At 44.7% G+C, this 18,688-nt stretch overlaps 1 protein-coding gene across 1 annotated transcript; it reads left to right on the top strand.

Moving 5' to 3' along the window:
* Positions 1-1,072: 1,072 nt before the first annotated feature.
* LOC130115780 (cytochrome c oxidase subunit 7A2, mitochondrial) lies at positions 1,073-13,860 on the top strand. Its single transcript, XM_056283607.1, has 4 exons — positions 1,073-1,148; positions 10,968-11,054; positions 12,830-12,914; positions 13,620-13,860. Exons 1-4 carry the CDS (start codon positions 1,134-1,136, stop codon positions 13,676-13,678), a joined length of 246 nt encoding a protein of 81 aa, XP_056139582.1. The 5' UTR covers positions 1,073-1,133; the 3' UTR covers positions 13,679-13,860.
* Positions 13,861-18,688: the final 4,828 nt, after the last annotated feature.

Below are 18,688 nucleotides of genomic sequence, written 5' to 3'. Positions count from 1 at the left end.
AAACAGGTCAGGAAACTATAGGGCTCAAGAAACTCACACAAGGAGAAAAATGCTGGAACGCTGTCAAAAGGAACAAGACGAAGTGGCAAAGAAGGAAGGGAACACTAAGACTATATACTCTGGAGGAGGGGAGACAACGAGACACAAGTGCAACACATTAGGGCAGGGCAGGTAATCACACAGGAGGGAGACACATGAGGGCAGGAAGTAAAGGACCTGAAACGAGACAAGTGGTGAGTATCAAAATAAAACAGGAAGTACAAGACAAAGAACACTGGGAGAAACAAAAGATAACTTAACTATCCAGACGGGGCGTGACAGTAACCCGCCCCCCCATCCCCTACGGCCGGCTCCAGACGGCCGCCAGGGTTGGCCCAATGGAAGTCCTGGATGAAGGAGGGGTCCAGGATGTTGCTGGCCGAGACCCAGGAACGTTCCTCCGGGCCGTATCCCTCCCAGTCGACCAGGTATTGGGAGCCCCGGCCCCGACGCCGGACCGCCAGGAGCTTGCGGACAGTGTAAACGGGGGGGGGGGGGGGGGCTGGAGGCAGGGACCAGAGGGCTTTCTATGGCCGGTTTGATCCGACTCACGTGGAAGGATGGGTGGACTCTCGTGGCTCTGGGGAGTTTGAGCGTGACAGCAACTGGGTTAATGACCTTGGAAATAGGGAATGGCCCCACAAACCTGGAGTAGACCACCCAAGTGCCATCATTCCACGTGGTATGTGGGCCGGATGAAAGTGTCGGTGTGGGACGGGTCCGGGTCACAGCAATTTTGCTATCTAGGATTAAAAACAGTAGTAGTAATAGCAATTTTAATCATAGTAGTAGTAAATACTGGTAGTCATTAGTAGTGGGCATAGTAGTAGTGGTGGTAGTAGTAGCAGTAATAGGAGTAGTCGTAGTTGTTGTTGTAATCATAGTACGTAGTATTCAAGGGCCTGTTTTTGCCTTCGCGTGTGTGCCTCACACAGTTTGGCCTCTACAGCAGATCATAGTTTGGCTCCGATTCAGGAGTACTTTGATATGTGTGTGTGGGTGTGTGTGTGTGTGTGTGTGTTTGTCCTTGTAGGGGTGCTGGGTAGTTCCTGAAGCAACACTCTGCAGGCAAGGCAATACACACCACCTTAGACATGAACCACTTACTGGTAAATACTCTCTCTTTTTACTCGTTCACTCTTTCTGTCTGTTTGTGTCTCTCGGTCTGTGTGTCTCTTGAGTGGCTGCGGACGTCTCGGGGAAAGAGGTCAGATAGAGGAGAGGAGCGACAAAATACTTTTTAGAGGGAGAACGGAGGGAGAGTGGGTGCCCTTGTTGCTGTGTTGGTGATGAAGACGGAGACAGGCTGGTTTTCTTCATTCACCTTAAATGACCTGTCTCACCTCCCCCCTGGTCTCTCTACCGTGTCCTTCCTCGTTCTCTAGCTTATCTTCACTGTCAGCGCTGCAATTCTCTTTTCTGACAGATCCAGTTTCTGTTTGTCTTTCACTGTCTCTGCTTGTCTATCCGTCTGTCTAGCTATCTATCTATCTGCCTGTCTGTCTGTCTATCTGTCTGTCTATCTATCTGTCTGTCTGTCTGCCTGTCTATCTGTCTGTCTGTCTAGCTATCTACCCATCTGTCTATCTATCTGTCTGCCTGTCTATCTGTCTACCTGTCTCTCTGTCTGTCTGCCTGTCTATGTCTGTCTGTCTAGCTATCTACCCATCTGTCTGTCTATCTGCCTGTCTGTCTGTCTATCTATCTGTCTATCTGTCTCTCTGTCTGTCTGCCTGTCTATCTGTCTGTCTGTCTAGCTATCTACCCATCTGTCTGTCTATCTGCCTGTCTGTCTGTCTATCTATCTGTCTGCCTATCTATCTGTCTCTCTGTCTACCTGTCTATCTGTCTCTCTGTCTGTCTATGTCCAGCTACTGTAACATATTTACAGGAAGCAAAGCCATGCTTGCTGGTCAGCTCGGTTAGCATGTGCCTCCTCATCTACACTTCAGCCTTGAGTTACACAGCTAGAAAAGATAGGTTAACACACACACGCACACGCACAGTCACATGGCCGCTGTGGGCAGCTGTTCATGCGCTCCCGTTTTGACACGACTCCTGACTGGCTGGTTGCGCAAGCTGGGATGCAGTGACTGACTTCATCGCGACACGGTGACGTCATCACGCACCCCAAACGTTCCTCTTCCCGGCCGTGACCTTGGTGGTCGTGAACAAGTGTCTCTCTTAAAGACGCAGTACACCTGCTTTTAAGTTGTCACGTCCGTTGCTGGACATGTAAGAATTCAGTTCTACAGTATTGAGATAAGCAGGTAGGAGAAGATTATTAGCTTGAGAAGAAACCCCTTTAGAGGTCACTGCTAAAAAGAAAACTACTAAAAGTACTAAAAAGAGGCAGTTAGAAGTCATGTTTAAACTTTTTAACCATCCCTTTAAGTATTGATAGAATTTGAATATCAGACAGCGTTTGCTGACGCTCTGATCCAGTAGCTTCAGTGGGGAAATGCAACAATTTGTGGATTAGTGACTAAAATGTGACAAGGAGACAAAATACCTAAAAAGACATCTGTTTGCATCTAAGTCTTAAGGACTATACTATAACATAATCTATACTATACTATAATAAAAATAATCAAGATTCAAGAGAGATTCAAGATTCAAGATCCTTTATTTGTTACGTCTTATGACACAAGTACAAGAGAGTAAAATTCTTTTGTTTCGGCTCCTCAACACCGAAGCCACAATAGTAATAAAAAAGCAGTCATAATAATAAATGGTGTGTGGTGTATGTTTGTGTGTGTGTAGGCTCAGCCTTAACAAATGTGCATGTTTGTGGTGTGTGTAGTTGTTTGCATATTTGTGTGTGTTTGTGTATGCCGAGCTATGTGTGTGTGTGTGTGTGTGTGTGTAAACTGATGATCCGCTGAAGACCATAGGTCAGTACCAGTCAGTCCAGCACCAGGCTTAGTGTCTTTAATGTTCTTTGTTCAAAAGCCTGGTTGCTTGGTGGAAACAGCTGTTCCGGAGCCTACTGGTCCGGGCTTTGAGGATGTGGTACTGCTTGCCTTACGGTAGCAGCTGGAACAGTCCATAGTTGGGGTGGCTGGGCTCTTTGATAAGCCTCGGGCTTTGCTGACACAGCGTCCATTGTATATGTCCTGGGTGGAGGGAAACTCACATCCACTGATGTCCTGGGCCGTCCGCACAGCCCTCTACAGTGTTTTGCGTTGGTGGGCAGTACAGTTCCCATGCCAGGCGGTGATGCATCCAGTCAGGATGCTCTCGGTTGTGCTTCTGTAGAAGGCTCATAGAATCTTGGGCCTCATGACGCCTGAGGTGAAAGAGGCGTTGCTGTGGCTTTTTCACCACATGGCTGGTGTGTTCATCCCAGGCGAGGTCCTTGGTAATGTGGACACCGAGGAACTGGAAGCTCTTGACTCTCTCTACAGCAGCCCCGTTGATGGTGATGGGGTCCAGCCTCTCCCCTCTCTTCCTGTAGTCCACAATCAGCTCCTTGGTTTTGTCGACGTTGAGAGAGAGGTTATTCTCCTGGCACCACTTTGTGAGATTGTTGACCTCTCTCCTGTATCGTTGGTGATCAGGCCCATCACTGTTGTGTCATCAGCAAACTTTATCACCAAGTTGCAGCTATGTGCGGCCACACAGTCATGGGTGTACAGGGAGTAGAGGGGAGGACTCAGGTCTCAGGACGCAGCCCTGGGAGGCTCCTGCCTTGAAGGTCAGAGGGGCAGAGGTGTTGGAGCCCATCCTCACCACCTGGCAGTGGCTCGACTGGAAGTTCAGGATCCAGCTGCACAGGCTGGGGTTGAGTCCTAAATCTCTGAGCTTGGTGCAGGGGTGGGCAATCTTATCCAGAAAGGGCCGGTGTGGGTGCAGGCTTTTGTTCCAACCACACCCGTATCTCCTAATCAAGTTCCTCAGCAAAGACTCTACTGGCTGATCAGTGGAATCAGGTGTGTTGCTGCTTGGTTGGAACAAAAACCTTCACCCACACCGGCCCTTTCTGAATAAGACTGCCCACTCCTGGTGTAGAGTCTAGAGGAGACTATGGTCTTGAATTCTCTCAACCATCATTTATGACCCACCGCACGTGAATGAACAGCAAGGTGGAGTCGGCCTGCACACTGGGATGTGTTCTGGCACATGCGGTCAGGGGGCGCACACTTCCGGTGTCGTTGAGCCGGGGGGGGGGGGGGGACTTTGACTGTTGCGTTTACAAACCAGAACCGACAAATCCTACTCATTCTAGCTGTAAAACGTATCCAGTGACATTTCAGGTTTGAATTCCGCTGGTAGAATTAATATTAATAGTTTTCCTTGTTTGATTTTTAAAATTTCTTTCATGACCAAACAGCCCAAAGACAAGAACTGCTTGGCCATGTGTTAATGGGTCTTCTTGTGTTTCCAGTGGTGAGAACTTGGCATGTGTGTGCTGAACTTCATTAGCTGAAAATCTGAGAAAACAAAATCTACTGCTCACTGAGCCAAAGTTTCTGTTTAGGAGTCAATAATAATAATAATAATAATAATAATAAAACACGTTGGCAGGAAAACATCAAAATCTGCAGTTTTCATGTTAATTGCCAAGCTTTTTGTCTAAAAGTTCTCCATCATTCATTCATACTGTGATGTCTCTATAAATTCATCACAGTCATCCACAAAATAAGATTTTCCAAAAATAAAGTATAACGCATAAATGTTATATTGTGATACTTGCTAGATGCATTATATTTATATATCAATCAATCAATCAAGTTGCATTTTATATAGCGCTTTATATGTTTACTTATATATTTATTTATTATTTACATTATATTATTTTTTACCATTTATTATTATAGTATTATTTTACTTTTTATTTTATTATTTTGTTTATTTAGTTTATATATTTATATTCATTAAATTTATAATTCACATCATATTTACTATTCATATCAGGGTAGTTGCTAATTATATTATGATATTTGCTAGTCCTGTTATATTTACTTTATACTTCAGGAAAGCAGAAATATGACACAACAACTTGAACTGAGGGATTCTGAGCTGTCTTAAAATTTTTCCAAGGTTTGCTTGTTTAGTTACTATCAGAGCTAAGTCCCAGGGCTGCAGTATCATATCCTCTATGGGGCTCGACACAGCACACAGGTGTGCCCCTGCAACCACCATCTGGAACCTTTACAGTGTGTCTGTGTGTGTGTGTGTGTGTGTGTGTGTGTGATTTTGCACAGGGTGATGTGATGCGTCTAGTGCAGTAGTTAGAGGGAAGCTGCATGCTTGCTTACCGCCTGCTTTTCTAACCTCTCGCTTACAGCTTGCTGCCACTAGCTAGCCCTTGTGGTGAACAAGGAAGCAGCCCAGTACATAAGCCTTCCCCCACCAGTACATATGTAGCCTCTCCGCCAAGACCTCTGCCAGGCCTCCTTGTTTCCACACACCGTAACTGGGCCCCTTGTGGCCTCAGGCAAACTTGGTAGGGGATCTCGGAGCTGCAGTGGTCCCCCGAGGCTGTTCATGGCCAACCACTGCCTTGTGGAAAGTCTATTAAGAGAAAGGCTAGGGGCACACACCCTGAGAGAAAAGCAACATGAGTGACTGGTTTTCCTGGGTATAAGCCCTTGCCACCAGGACCAACCTGTCATGGCAAAGACAGGAGGACTGCGCACCCCCTGTGGCACTCTAAAAAACTCCTTGCGTAGGTCTCCACCCCTGACCACGGTGTACAATATCTGGCCTTATATCCGGTTGAAGTCTGGTGGCGTTGGGGTATCTGGCGATGGGAGCAGGGAAGAATGGCTTGGGAGCTGATAGTCAGAGCCCTGCACATCAGCAGCATTGGGTATGTGGTCACTAGCAGCTAGGATTGAGTGGCAGGTGGTTATGCGGTGTTGTGAGGGTGTATACATGGTTATAATGAATTTTACAATGACTTATAGCTACACTTATACGGCGTTATAGATGCTTATAGGGCATTATAGACGCAAGCTTTATAGAAAGTGTTACCCAAACATCAAATATGAATTGCCCTCACAAAGACACACAACCATGCCTGTCCCCACTAACTCGGGACTTCATATGCCCAACGTGCAAAACTTGTGGATCAAGAACTGAACTCTAGTCATCAAAGAACACACCGTTAACAAGGAGGGATGTCATCATCGGACTCGATGGACTACCAGCAAGCGTGTGCTTGTGTGTGTGTGTGTGTGATGATGGTGAATGTTACAGGAAGTTAATCTAGCAGAGTTCCTGTTTAAGCTAAACTGAGCATGCCCTTCTGTCTCAAACAAAGAAAGATCGAAAAGATACAAACCACATGTTGGTTTCCCTTCCTTAGTGCCAAGCCTAGTTTGCTCTCAAGAGATGGAGAAGAGAAACTCTTGCGGTTTGTTTTTATTTAATAGATCATAATGACTTTATATCAGTAAGTTTCAACACCCTATTGAGCCATTTTTACAGACAAGTAACAAAATAGTTGATGATGGTGATGAAGCATCAGACTTGTCGTTTGACACTGACATTTATTGGTATCTCTGAAACTGCATGTAGACCATATGACAGAGGTATCGCCATCAAACAATTAATGTACATTTTTGTAAATGTAAAGTTGTGTAAAAGAATAACCGAGCGGAACTGTCAACATATTTAACCAGAAATGTAAAGCGCTTTGAGTGGCTGTTGCCGCTAGAAAAGCGCTATATAAAATGCAACTTGATTGATTGATATTGGAAAAAAAAATCTCAAAAATAATATTTCCGTTTGCTAGAGGCAGCTAAGTCAACATATTGAAGAGTGGAGTGTGCGATAAGGTACGATGAAAACCGGCTTTCTTAACACTAGAATGACCGGGATTTCACTCCTACCTAAAATGACCATGGGCAGTCATTTGACCGCCGCGGTTTTTAAACTCTATATTGTGTCAAGATAAATACCCAATTGAGATATTAATGCATTACATAGCATGTCTGTTATGAAACTGACACCAACATTAACATTTTAACTACTTTTAATACTGTTTTTCAAATAATTGAAAATGGCTGCTGTTCAAAGCCTGTAAATACTGCAATGCCTCGGTGGTAGTTATGGTGCGTCTGTAACGACGTCTGTAACCACACATTTTGGCCATAATCAAAACTCAAGTTTACATTACATTACATTACAGTCATTTAGCCGACGCTTTTATCCAAAGCTTACAATAAGTGCATCATTTAACGTAGGAAATCAGGAGAACTACTAGTCATCAGAGGTCATAAGTGCATCTTCTCTCTAAACAAGCACCTAAGAGCAAAACCAGTGCTAAAGTAAAAACGCAAGAAAGAGATTTTTTTTTAATGAGTGCTAAGAACAAGTAACAGGGTAGTAGTTCTTGAAGAGGTGAGTTTTCAACCTGTGCCGAAAGATGGGCAGTGACTCTGCTGTCTTGACATCAGTGGGGAGTTCATTCCACCACTGTGGGGCCAGGACAGAAAAGAGCCATGACCGGGTCGATCGGCAGCAGGGGCCTCTGAGCAACGGGGCAACCAGGCGTCCCGAGGCAGCAGAGCGAAGTGGTCGGACGGGGGTGTAGGGCTTGACCATGGCCTGGAGATAGGAAGGAGCTGTTCCTTTCACTGCCCTGTAGACTAGCATCAGAGTCTTAAACTGGATGCGAGCAGCTACTGGGAGCCAGTGTAGGGACATGAGAAGGGGGGTTGTGTGGGAGAACTTAGGGTGCTTGAACACCAGACAAGCAGCAGCTTTCTGAACAGGCTCCAGACGTCTGATGGCCGACGCCAGGGCACCAGCAAGGAGGGAGTTGCTGCAGTCCAGCCGGGAGATGATCAGAGTCTGGATGAATACCTGTGCCATCTCGTTGGTGAGGAATGGGCGAATCCTCCTGATGTTATAGAAGAGGAATCTGCAGGAGCGAGCAACCGATGCAACGTTTGCAGCAAATGACAGTTGGTCATCCAGGATCACACCCAGATTCCTCACAGTCCGAGTTGGCATCACCATGGTGTTGTCAATGGTGATGGCCAGGTCTCGGTGCGGGCAACCTTTCCCCGGGAGGAACATCAACTCTGTCTTATCCAGATTGAGCTTCAGGTGGTGTGTCGCCATCCACTCCGAGATGTCAGTCAAGCACGCAGCAATGCGTGTCTCTACTTGTGTGTCAGAGGGAGGAAAGGACAAGTTCAGCTGGGTGTCATCGGCATAAATATGGTAAGAGAAGTCATGCAAGCGAATAACAGAACCCAGGGATGTCGTGTACAGCGAGAAAAGGAGAGGATCCAGAACCGAACCTTGTGGAACGCCTGTAGTCAGTCTGCGAGGCTCCGACACAGATCCCCTCCATGTCACCCAGCAGGAGTGACCCATCAGGTAGGATGCAAACATTGAGAGTGCAGAGCCTGTGACACCCAGCCCCTTGAGGATAGAGAGGAGGATCTGGTGGTTCACTGTGTCAAATGCAGCTGACAGGTCCGGGAGTATCAGGACAGAGGAGAGATTTTGCTCTCGCAGAGTGTAGCGATTCTGTCACTGCAAGGAGGGCCGTCTCTGTCGAGTGACCCATCTTGAACCCAGACTGGTTGGGGTCCAGGAGGTTGTTCTGGTGGGGGTACAAAGAAAGTTGGTTAAAGACAGCATGTTCGAAAGTTTTGGATAGAAAGGGCAGAAGGGAAACCGGTCTGTAGTTTTTGACATCAGTGGAAAGAAGAGATTGGAAGTTGAGAAGGACCTCTGGGAGTTTGCCTTTTCTCCATTTGCACTCTGCCACTCTTAGGCTACGTCTGTCAGTACGTACTGAGACGGACAGCCAAGGGGCAGGTGGAGTTGGGCGTGCAGGCCTGGAGATGAGGGAACAGAGATTGTCCAGAGAAGAGGAGAGGGTAGAGAGAAGAAGATCAGTAGCAGTGTCAGGGGGTTGGAGAGAGAAAGATTCAGGTATAGGGTGGATAGAGGTAACAGAGGAAGAAAGATCAGTGGCGGAGAGAGAGCGGAGGTGTCTACAGGTGGAAACCATGTAAGTAGGGGGAGGGGCTGAGGGGGGTAAAGAGAGAGAGAGAGAGTAGGACATGAAATAGTGGTCAGAGAGCTGGAGGGGAGTAACAGAGAGATTGGAAATAGGACAGTGTCTATTAAAGATAAGGTCCGGCTGGTTGCCGGCCTTGTGGGTAGGAGGAGAGGGTGAGAGGTGAAGGTCAACGGAGGAGAGGAAAGAGAGAAGGGGATCTAGCTTGTTAGTGTGGATGTTGAAGTCACCGAGAAGGATAAGTGCAGAGTCATCAACAGGGAAGTGCGAGACAAGTGTGTCAAGCTCCTCCAGAAACTCACCAAGGGGGCCTGGTGGACGGTACACAACCACACTGGTGAGCTAGACTGGATAAGAGACAGTAACAGCATGAAATTCAAAAGAGGGCGGAGAAAATTGTGGAATGGAAACAAGAGAGTATTTCCATTTCAGGGAGATTAGCAGGTCAGTACCACCACCCCACCTCCCAGCTCTGGGAGTATGAGGAAAAGAGTACACATCTGACAGAGCTGCGGGTGTGGTAGTGTTTTCTGGCATGATCCAGGTCTCAGTTAGAGCAAGAAAGTTGAGGGAGAGAAAGGATGCGTAGCCTGAGATAAACTCAGCTTTCGGCACCGCAGACTGGCAATTCCAGAGCCCTCCCATCACCACTTGCTCAATGTGAGTGGAGAGAGTGGGATAGGCGAGATTGGTAAGGTCCCAGCGCCTAGGAGTGACCCAACGTCTATGCCAGCCCCGGGAAGAGGAGAGGACAGGAATGCGAAGGAAAGACATAGTCTATACTAGGTACACAAAATACAGATGACTGACTGGATCTAAAAAGAGCAGTCCTTGCTTGACGAAATCTTGGCTTGACGAAGTCTTGACTTGAAAAAGTCGTGCTTGCCTTTGTTTAGACTATTACGCTGCACTATTACTCTAGTTTAGACTATTACTCTGCACTGGAGGACACTAGTGTGTTTCTAGGACAGAGCAATGAACTTCACGAAGGAAATGATGCAACCAACACACGTCATAAATACTGACATGACGCGCACGATCACGTGCAAATTACGAGACGGTCATGTTGACCACTCATGGTCGTTTTAGGTAGATTTTATCATAACTTTTTTGTGTGCTATTGATCTAAAATTAATTTTAAATGCAAATATAAGCAATTTTAGGACCATTCAGGGAGCGGCAGGTCCGTATCTTTTTTTTCCACAAAATTATTAAACTTTCAAAACCCAAAACGGTCATAATTGGCATGAGCCAAGTTCTGGTCGTGTGTTTTTGAAGTTGCTCTGAGCGCAGAGAGATTGATCAATAATTTAATGCAACCTAATGGAGACTCAGGTGATACGCATTTGAAATTGACTTTAATTTTTTATGCATGAACATTTGGACAGAATCATGATTTGGAGAGATTCTCTCCAAATGTTCATGAAGGCAAAATTAAAGGGATCTCCCGAAAAGTCAAACTCATACAGACTAGCTTGGTCTAGTCAGAAAGGCACGAACTGATGAAGCCTCTTGGATGAGAGGCAAAACGTCTTAACGGATATATACCAAGTCCAGTTGCACTCGATTCAATTCTTTTGGATAACCATGACCTGGATGAATGAGAACATTCACAGACACCTTATACAGACACTGTGGAAAGAGCATCCAGGGATATTCTGTTGTTCAGTAAAGATGGTGGTCCAGACTCCCTATTTCAGGTTGTCTGTTCATCCTCTTCCAAGGAGGTCAGAGGTCAACCGCAGATCACCAACCCCAGGACTGCTATGGTGACTCCATAGCACTCTACTTTTATCCATACAGATTCTATTTTTGAGGCCTGAACCCACAACGTTCCCTTTTTCTCAGTACTGGACTGTCCACCTACTTCTGTCCTGCAGCTCCTGAGAGTTGATTCTGGATCAGACCACTACAATAACACTGTTCCTTTTCTTTCCAGAAAGTTCCACTGCTGGCGCGCCGAACATTCAGCATCTCTGCCAGACAGCTGAGGAACAAAGTCCCCGAGGCCCAGAAACTCTTCCAGGTAATAGGAGTCGGAGGTGGCAGAGTTGAAGGTGCTAAGATTTTCATTGGGATTGATGAAGAAGGACAGGATTAGGAACGAGTATATTAGAGGGACAGCTCAGGTTGGACGGTTTGGAGACAAAGCAAGAGAGACAAGATTGAGATGGTTTGGACATGTGTGGAGGAGAGATGCTGGGTATATTGGGAGAAGGATGCTGAATATGGAGCTGCCAGGGGAGAGGAAAAGAGGAAGGCCAAAGAGGAGGTTTATGGGTGTGGTGAGGGAGGACATGCAGGTGGCTGGTGTGACAGAGGAAGATGCAGAGGACAGGAAGAGATGGAAACGGATGATCCACTGTGGCGCCCCCTAACGGGAGCAGCTGGAAGTAGTAGTAGTAGTAGTAGTAGAGAATGTAATGGAACAGAATAGAACAGAACAGAATAGAACATAACATAACACAATAGAATAGAACATGATAGAATGGAACACAATAGAATTGAAAACAATAGAATAGAACACATTAGAATAGAAAAGACTGGAACAGAATAGAACAGAACAAAATATAATAGAACCCAACAAAATAGAACAGAATAGAAGAGAACAAAATAGAATAGACTGAAACACAATAGAATAGAACAAAATCGAACAGAACACACTAGAATAGAATAGAACACAACAGAATAGAATGTTCTATCCTATTCTGAATATTCAAACTAGAATAGACCTGTGATGGCCTGGCAGCCTGTCCAGGGTGTCTCCCCGCCTGCCCCCCAATGACTGCTGAAATAGGTTCCAGCATCCCCGCGACCCTGAGAGCAGGATAAGCAGTTAAGATAACGAATGGCCGGATGGATAATAGAATAGAATAGAACAGAATAGAACACGGTAGAACAGAATAGAATATTCTATTGTGGATATTAGAATATTCCATCCATCCATCCATTATCTTAACCGCTTATCCTGCTCTTAGGGTCGCAGGGATGCTGGAGCCTATTCCAGCAGCCATTGGGTGGCAGGCGAGGAGACACCATGGACAGGTCGCCGGACCATCACAGGGCCTAGAATATTCACAATAGAATAGTTTTATTCTATTGTGAATAGTAGAACAAATATTCTACCGTTTTTGTATTTCAGCAGCAGAAAACAAGGGGAGCGTGAGATTACCAGCTCCACTTCATGTTTCCAGTGAAGTGCATAGAAACATTTCTGCTGCTGTCAAACTGAGTTCAACACGTGGACAGCAACTAACGCAAACACCAGATGAAGCATGACTAGTAACAGAGGAACGAGAAGAGGCCCTGACTGAACTGACCTGAGGGTCGATCTGTTGTTTAATTTCCCTTTGTACAGATGGGGACAGCATTCGGTTAACATTGGATTTACATAATTTTACAGTTCTCTGGAGGATATGCCAGAACTTTTATAGCTTCCAGTTATTTGAGTTGAGCGGTAGAAATGAAGGACGTTTGACTAATGAAGAAGCTGGGAGGGTTTTTCTGTACATCATCCAAAGCAAGAAAGAGCCAGAGGGGGATATCCGGTTTAATCCTGCTGGGACTCCTGCAAAACTACTGCTCATTTATGTGAAAACATTTCACGGTTGTGGGAGCAACAAGAGCCTCCCACACACCGCCAAAAATTCCGTGCAAAAATGAAACTAAAATGATATCTTGACCCAGGATTTGGCAGTAGATTACCCAAGAGTTTTACAAGTTCTGAAGAAAACTCATCAGATATCACATTAAGACATTACAAATGTTTTTTCAATAACATTTCGGTTTCCATGGTTACAGGAGGACAACGGGTTGCCGGTTCACATCAAGGGAGGGACGGCTGATGTCCTGCTGTACCGGGCGACCATGACCCTCACTATAGCAGGTGCCAAATATTCAAGATAATAAATAGCAGGTGAACTACACTGTAATCTGATCACAGTAGCGTTGTATCCTGTCCTCATCCTCCCATAACGCTACACCCTGAACTTGTTCTGACCCTCACTGTAGCAAGAGAGAACGAGAAATAAAGACAGAAAGAAAGGCAGAAAGACAGAAATGTGGAGGTGAGCAAGACACCAACCCCCTAACTGCTCCTGAAATTAAAATAAACTGCTTTGAGTGGCCGTTGCAACCGGAAAAGTGCTATATAAAACTATATAAAAAGCAGTCCATCAAAGAAAGACAGAAAAAAGAAAGACAAACCCTTCTTACATCTATTAGCTTTACTTTTTATGTCATCTTTCTTAATTATCGTGCCGTGTCCGAGGTTCACAGTGAGTGACACGTCAAGTCAAACAGATTGTGACTCCGAAACCACACTACACCAAAACTGAACCATGTTATCAATAAATCAAACCATAACCGTTCCATACTCCCTTTTTCATTCTATATCCTTACCATAATACTCCATACAACATGACATCCCATGATAACATAATGCAATACAGTAACTTCAGGAACGCTCCGCTGTATCTTACGTTGACAGTAGGAGGCGCTGTATGCTGTTGACCAGGGCCGACAGCCAGTTGCCCGATGTTAAAAGTTGGTACTAACGCGAAAGAAAAATCACGTTTTCTGTCTCCTTTAGGAAGCTGCTATTCTCTCTACTGGCTTCTGGTTGCCTCCATGCCTCAGAAGAACTCGTAGAGAACTGGGTCTTGGCTCCGGCAGTCACATGGAAGATGATGCCTGATGCCTCTCATGCTTTCATTTGTTGTACAAAAAAGAAATCACTTTTCTTTCATCATGGCCATTTGTTTGTTGATTTATGTTGTTAACATGAATGTCTCCTGACTGTGTACAGGTTAAATTAAAAATCTTCCACTGAGCGGCTTAGTATTTTAAAATGTGTCTCTGTGTGTGACTGGAAAGGAGAGTCTATCTTCTGGGGTCTATCTGACTAATGTACTCTATTAAGATTTATCTGGTTTTATTTAACACATATTTTTCTTTTTGCCTCCTTATGTAATTTGCCAGCACAAAGAACAGTTGTAATAAGAGGTGTACCATAAGGCTCAATCCTGGGCCCTTTACTACTGTGTCTGTATACTGTCTTTGAGGGCCACTTTCTACCAGCACAGTACTGGTTCCCAGTACCCAGCTGGGTAGACATCATGTTGGGATGAAACATTAACTTTCTCCTCCAACTGGACAAAGATAACATTAAGGGTTACATATATGAGGAGCAGACAGAAGAAAACTAACATTCTTCCTGTCTTAAAGTGGATTTGATATCAATTTTACAACAGATTTTGACATTATTTCCATGATTTTTCCTACTTTTTCCATGAATGTCGTCCAAAATATACAAGTAACCTATAACCAGAGGACCTTCATGCTACAGCCCTGAAGTCACATGTGACACACATTGAAGTCATCTATCTATCTATCTGTCTGTCTGTCTGTCTGTCTGTCTGAATTTTATCTATTTGAACTGTAACTTACTGCAATCTTTTGTCTTGCTTGTACTTTTACATACATTTAACATACATTTATGTAAATTTATGTGGCGTTAAGAGAAAGTTAAAAGAATCTGGAGTATGTTGGTCCAGGCAGATTGGTGGTCATAAACACAAAACAGCAATAATAATAATGATAAAACTGATAAAAGAGATGAATGTTCATGATCCGACCTTACCATCACCGATGTAGCTGAGGGTAAACTCATCTGAACACAGTTTACTCGCTTTTTAATTTGCAGACATAGCCTAACCATCTTTTTAAGGGCTGACATAAATCTTCATTGCATAAATTCATAGGTGACATCAAAGTAAATAGTATCAAATTGATGTAAACTGTCAAGTATTTCAATGGGGAAACATAAATGAATGCTTTTCTGAAAATACTGCCCATACTGACAGCTGGCTGTATGATGATCCCTGACTAAAGATCAGAATTTACCCTCCTTTCTAGTCATCACTAGTCATGACCATCTATCAGACTTGACAGACGCCTGGAGGGGAAGGACAGTACTGCAAACCAGACCTAGATGTCGAAAACCTTCTAAATGGCATGGTCAACTGGTATTACAAGGGAATAATAGCAAGAAATATGGCCATCAGCTGTCTGCCTCAGAGCCAAACTGGGTTAATGTAGTCCATGGGTGATATGGTTGGGAGCTGTCCCACCTGTCATCAACACCTACTGAAGAATCAGAAGGAGTCACTAAAATGCCATGAGCTGCCAGAGCTACCATGGTACAAAGTAGGTGTGGACATTTTTGAGCTACAAGGCAAATCTTTCCTCCTCACAGTAGATTATTTCTCAAAATATCCTGAGGTCCAAACAATGCCAGACAAAACAACAAGCACAGTAATAGCAAAGGTGAAAGCCGTGTTTTCCAGACATGGTGTTCCGAAGGAAGTGGTGAGTGACCACGTGCCATTCGCTAGTGCTGAGATGAGTCAATTTGCAAGTGACTGGGGCATAACACGGTCATTTTCAAGCCCAGGTGATCCACAGTCTAACGGGATGGCAGAACGCACAATAAAGACCATTAAACTCATGCTGAAGAAGGTGGAGCAGACTAAGACAGACCGCCACCTGGCTCTACTGACTTTAAGGAATACTCTGTGACTGGACTTGGGCTCTCTCCTGCAGAAATGCTGATAGGTCGGGTCCTACGAAGCACATTGCCAGTAGCCAGTGCTGTGCTCAAACCGACGCACAGGTCGACCACCCCAGAAGTGGCAGACTGGTAAAGCAGCCTACCAAATTCAGAGATTTTCAAATGGGCTACCAGTAAAAGCTATGCCCCTACAGAGGGTTATGTGCTAGAAACGTCTGACCCCAGTAACAGTGTACAAAGACTGGGTACAAAGAGTGTACAGAGGTCTTTAAAAAATGTAATGAATGTATAGTGTGAAGAATGAACGTATGAAGAATGTAACACTGTGTTGATGTCAAGAATAGATATGGTAAACACTCAAAGCCAGACCTTTAAACAGTTCATAGTGGTCTTGTGAACAGTGTTATAGCTCCACGTTAAGCTTAAGTTAAAGAGAAAGACGAACAAAGGTATTTATGTTTCTTAATGCAGTAACTTCAAAGAGATAGATAGTTAAACAAGTCTTTAATGTGGTTGTTTTGTTTTGTTTTGTTTTTTGTTCTATGCAAAAAGGGGGATGTAGTATATGGGTTTGAACATATACACGGAGTAATACAGCGATGAGTCTATACTATAGGTAATACTACGAGAGGCCAGCAGGCGCGCTCTCAGGCGTATGTAGTATGTGTACAGAACTGAAGTCGGCGAGGACACGCATGCACGGGTGGTGTTCTTTGCTCCTGAATAAAGTTCATACAAAGGACTACCAGCCAGTCTCCTCATCATTATAAACCACAATATTAAGGATGCCAGGAACAAGCTTTGGCCTTCAGTTGAACAGGCAAGAAAAGATGGGGGGGGGGGGTTCGAGGTCCGTTTGCCTAGATTAATGGTAAAAAACTCAGTGAATGATGTGTTAACTTTGTCACACATGCCTGAACAAAACTACTACCTCTTGTAACGTGCACAGATAAATAGACTCACTAGCCCTTGGCTAACAGGTCGGACCCTTTAGTCGACTGGTTAACGTTGTCGCTCGTGGTGCGGGAGATCCGGGTTCACGTCCTGGCTGTGGCGGTTCCCAGGCTACCCCTCCGAATTCGCTACATTGGTTTCGGAAGTGAGATGGTAAGACCGTGAGGCCATCGGAAGCGCGTGCGCCCAGAGTTGTGAAGGAGCTGATATGCTGAAGCACGGGGACGTGCTTCCCGAAAGGGGGGGGGGGGTAGTGTAACGAGCACGGATAACAACTGCAACGACTGTGTGGGGGGGGATATTTGTACGGCTGCTTTTGTGTGCGTTCATGTTCGCACTCAAAGCGTTTTGCCCTTGCTGTGATCGAGGACGACTTACATTCAGGATGTAACAAGACAGAGTTATGTTTTTTTTTTCAAGAATGTCATTCATCTAAAGAAGATTCTAGGTTTTGGAAATCCCAGTGGGGGAATGATGTTCGGTTGGCACATGGTACGGAACATTCAGCTGGGGTTGGTATCTTTAGGAAAAGATTTGGGAGTGATGTCATAGCTGCAGACTTTGATTCTTTAGGTCACTTTTATATGTTAGTCATAACACAAAACCAATTTACATTTATTGTCGTCAACATATATGGTTGAAATTCCTCTTTTGATAACAATAATTTATTTGAAACTCGAGGATAAAATTTCACAATGGTTACAAAAATATCCTACCACGTCAATCATTATAGGAGGGGATTTCAATGTAACGATGGACAACACAGTTGATAGATGGCCTCCCATAAATACTACCTCGGCTAATTCAAGATGAAGCATTTTCACGGACAAATTTAGCCTTATTTATATCTGGAGAGAACTATTTTCTAATATTCGACAGTATACATGGAGTACCAAGAACTGTTCTCGCCAGTCCCGGATTGACTATTAGTTATATCTAGATTTAGTCAGTAACAATATATCTGTCAATATTATTAATACCCCTTTGACTGACCACAGGGCAATCTATAGTTCAATCTCCTTTTCTTCACATTCTGCCAAAAAGGCTTTCTTATGGAACTTAAATAATTCACTTCTTCAGATTTCAGAGGTAGAGGAGGTAATTGCCAATCTTATTAATACCTCTTGGAACAAGGCAACATTTTAAAAAATTATATGGCTCTAATTGGGAATTGCGTAAATATGAAGTAGGAAAATTTTGCAGAAAATTTGGTAGCTAAAAACAGAAGTGCAGATGAAAAAAGTTATCCTCATTTTCAAAGCAATAAAATCTGACTTGATATTGAAAAGTGTGAATATATTAGGCTTCAAAATAAAAATAAATTAGATGATATATATAAACTCAAAGAACCCAGCCACTGAGGATGCACAAGTCAGTGCATTCTTAGTGCCGGTCCCAAGCCAGGAAAAATGGGGAGGGTTGCGTCAGGAAGGGCATCCGGTGTAAAATCTTTGCCAAATCAAATATGCGGATCATAAATAAGATTTCCATACCGGATCAGTCGAGGCCCGGGTTACCAACGACTGCCACTGGTACTGTTAACCAGCAGGGTGCCGGCGGAAACTATGCTACTGTTGGGTGAAGGAGAAGGAGAGGGGGAAGGCATGTCCAGAGGCAGCTAGAGAGGAGGAATGGTAGGCGTGTGGTGGTGAGAGTTGGAACTTTGAATGTTGGCACTATGACTGGTAAAGGGAGAGAGCTGGCTGACATGATGGAAAGAAGAAAGGTAGGCATACTGTGTGTGCAAGAGACCAGGTGGAAGGGGAGTAAGGCCAGGAATATCGGAGGTGGGTTCAAACTCTTCTACCATGGTGCGAATGGGAGGAGAAATGGGGTAGGGGTAATTCTGAAGGAAGAGTATGTCAAGAGCATGCTGGAGGTGAAGAGAGTGTCAGACAGAGTGATGAGTATGAAGCTGGAAATTGAAGGTGTATTGCTGAATGTTATCAGTGCATATGCCCCGCAAGTTGGGTGTGAGATGGACGAAAAAGAAGAATTCTGGGGTGAGTTGGACGAGTTCAGGCAGGAGTTAAGACAGGCACTGGGTGGTAGTGAAGAGTTGCCAGATGGCTGGGCAACCACTGCAGAAATAGTGAGGGACATAGCTAGGAAGGTACTTGGTGTGTCATCAGGAC

The sequence above is a fragment of the Lampris incognitus genome, chromosome 7 (assembly GCF_029633865.1).
Source record: "Lampris incognitus isolate fLamInc1 chromosome 7, fLamInc1.hap2, whole genome shotgun sequence".
NCBI classification, from domain to species: Eukaryota; Metazoa; Chordata; class Actinopteri; order Lampriformes; family Lampridae; genus Lampris; species Lampris incognitus.
This window is presented reverse-complemented; position numbering and strand designations above follow the sequence as displayed.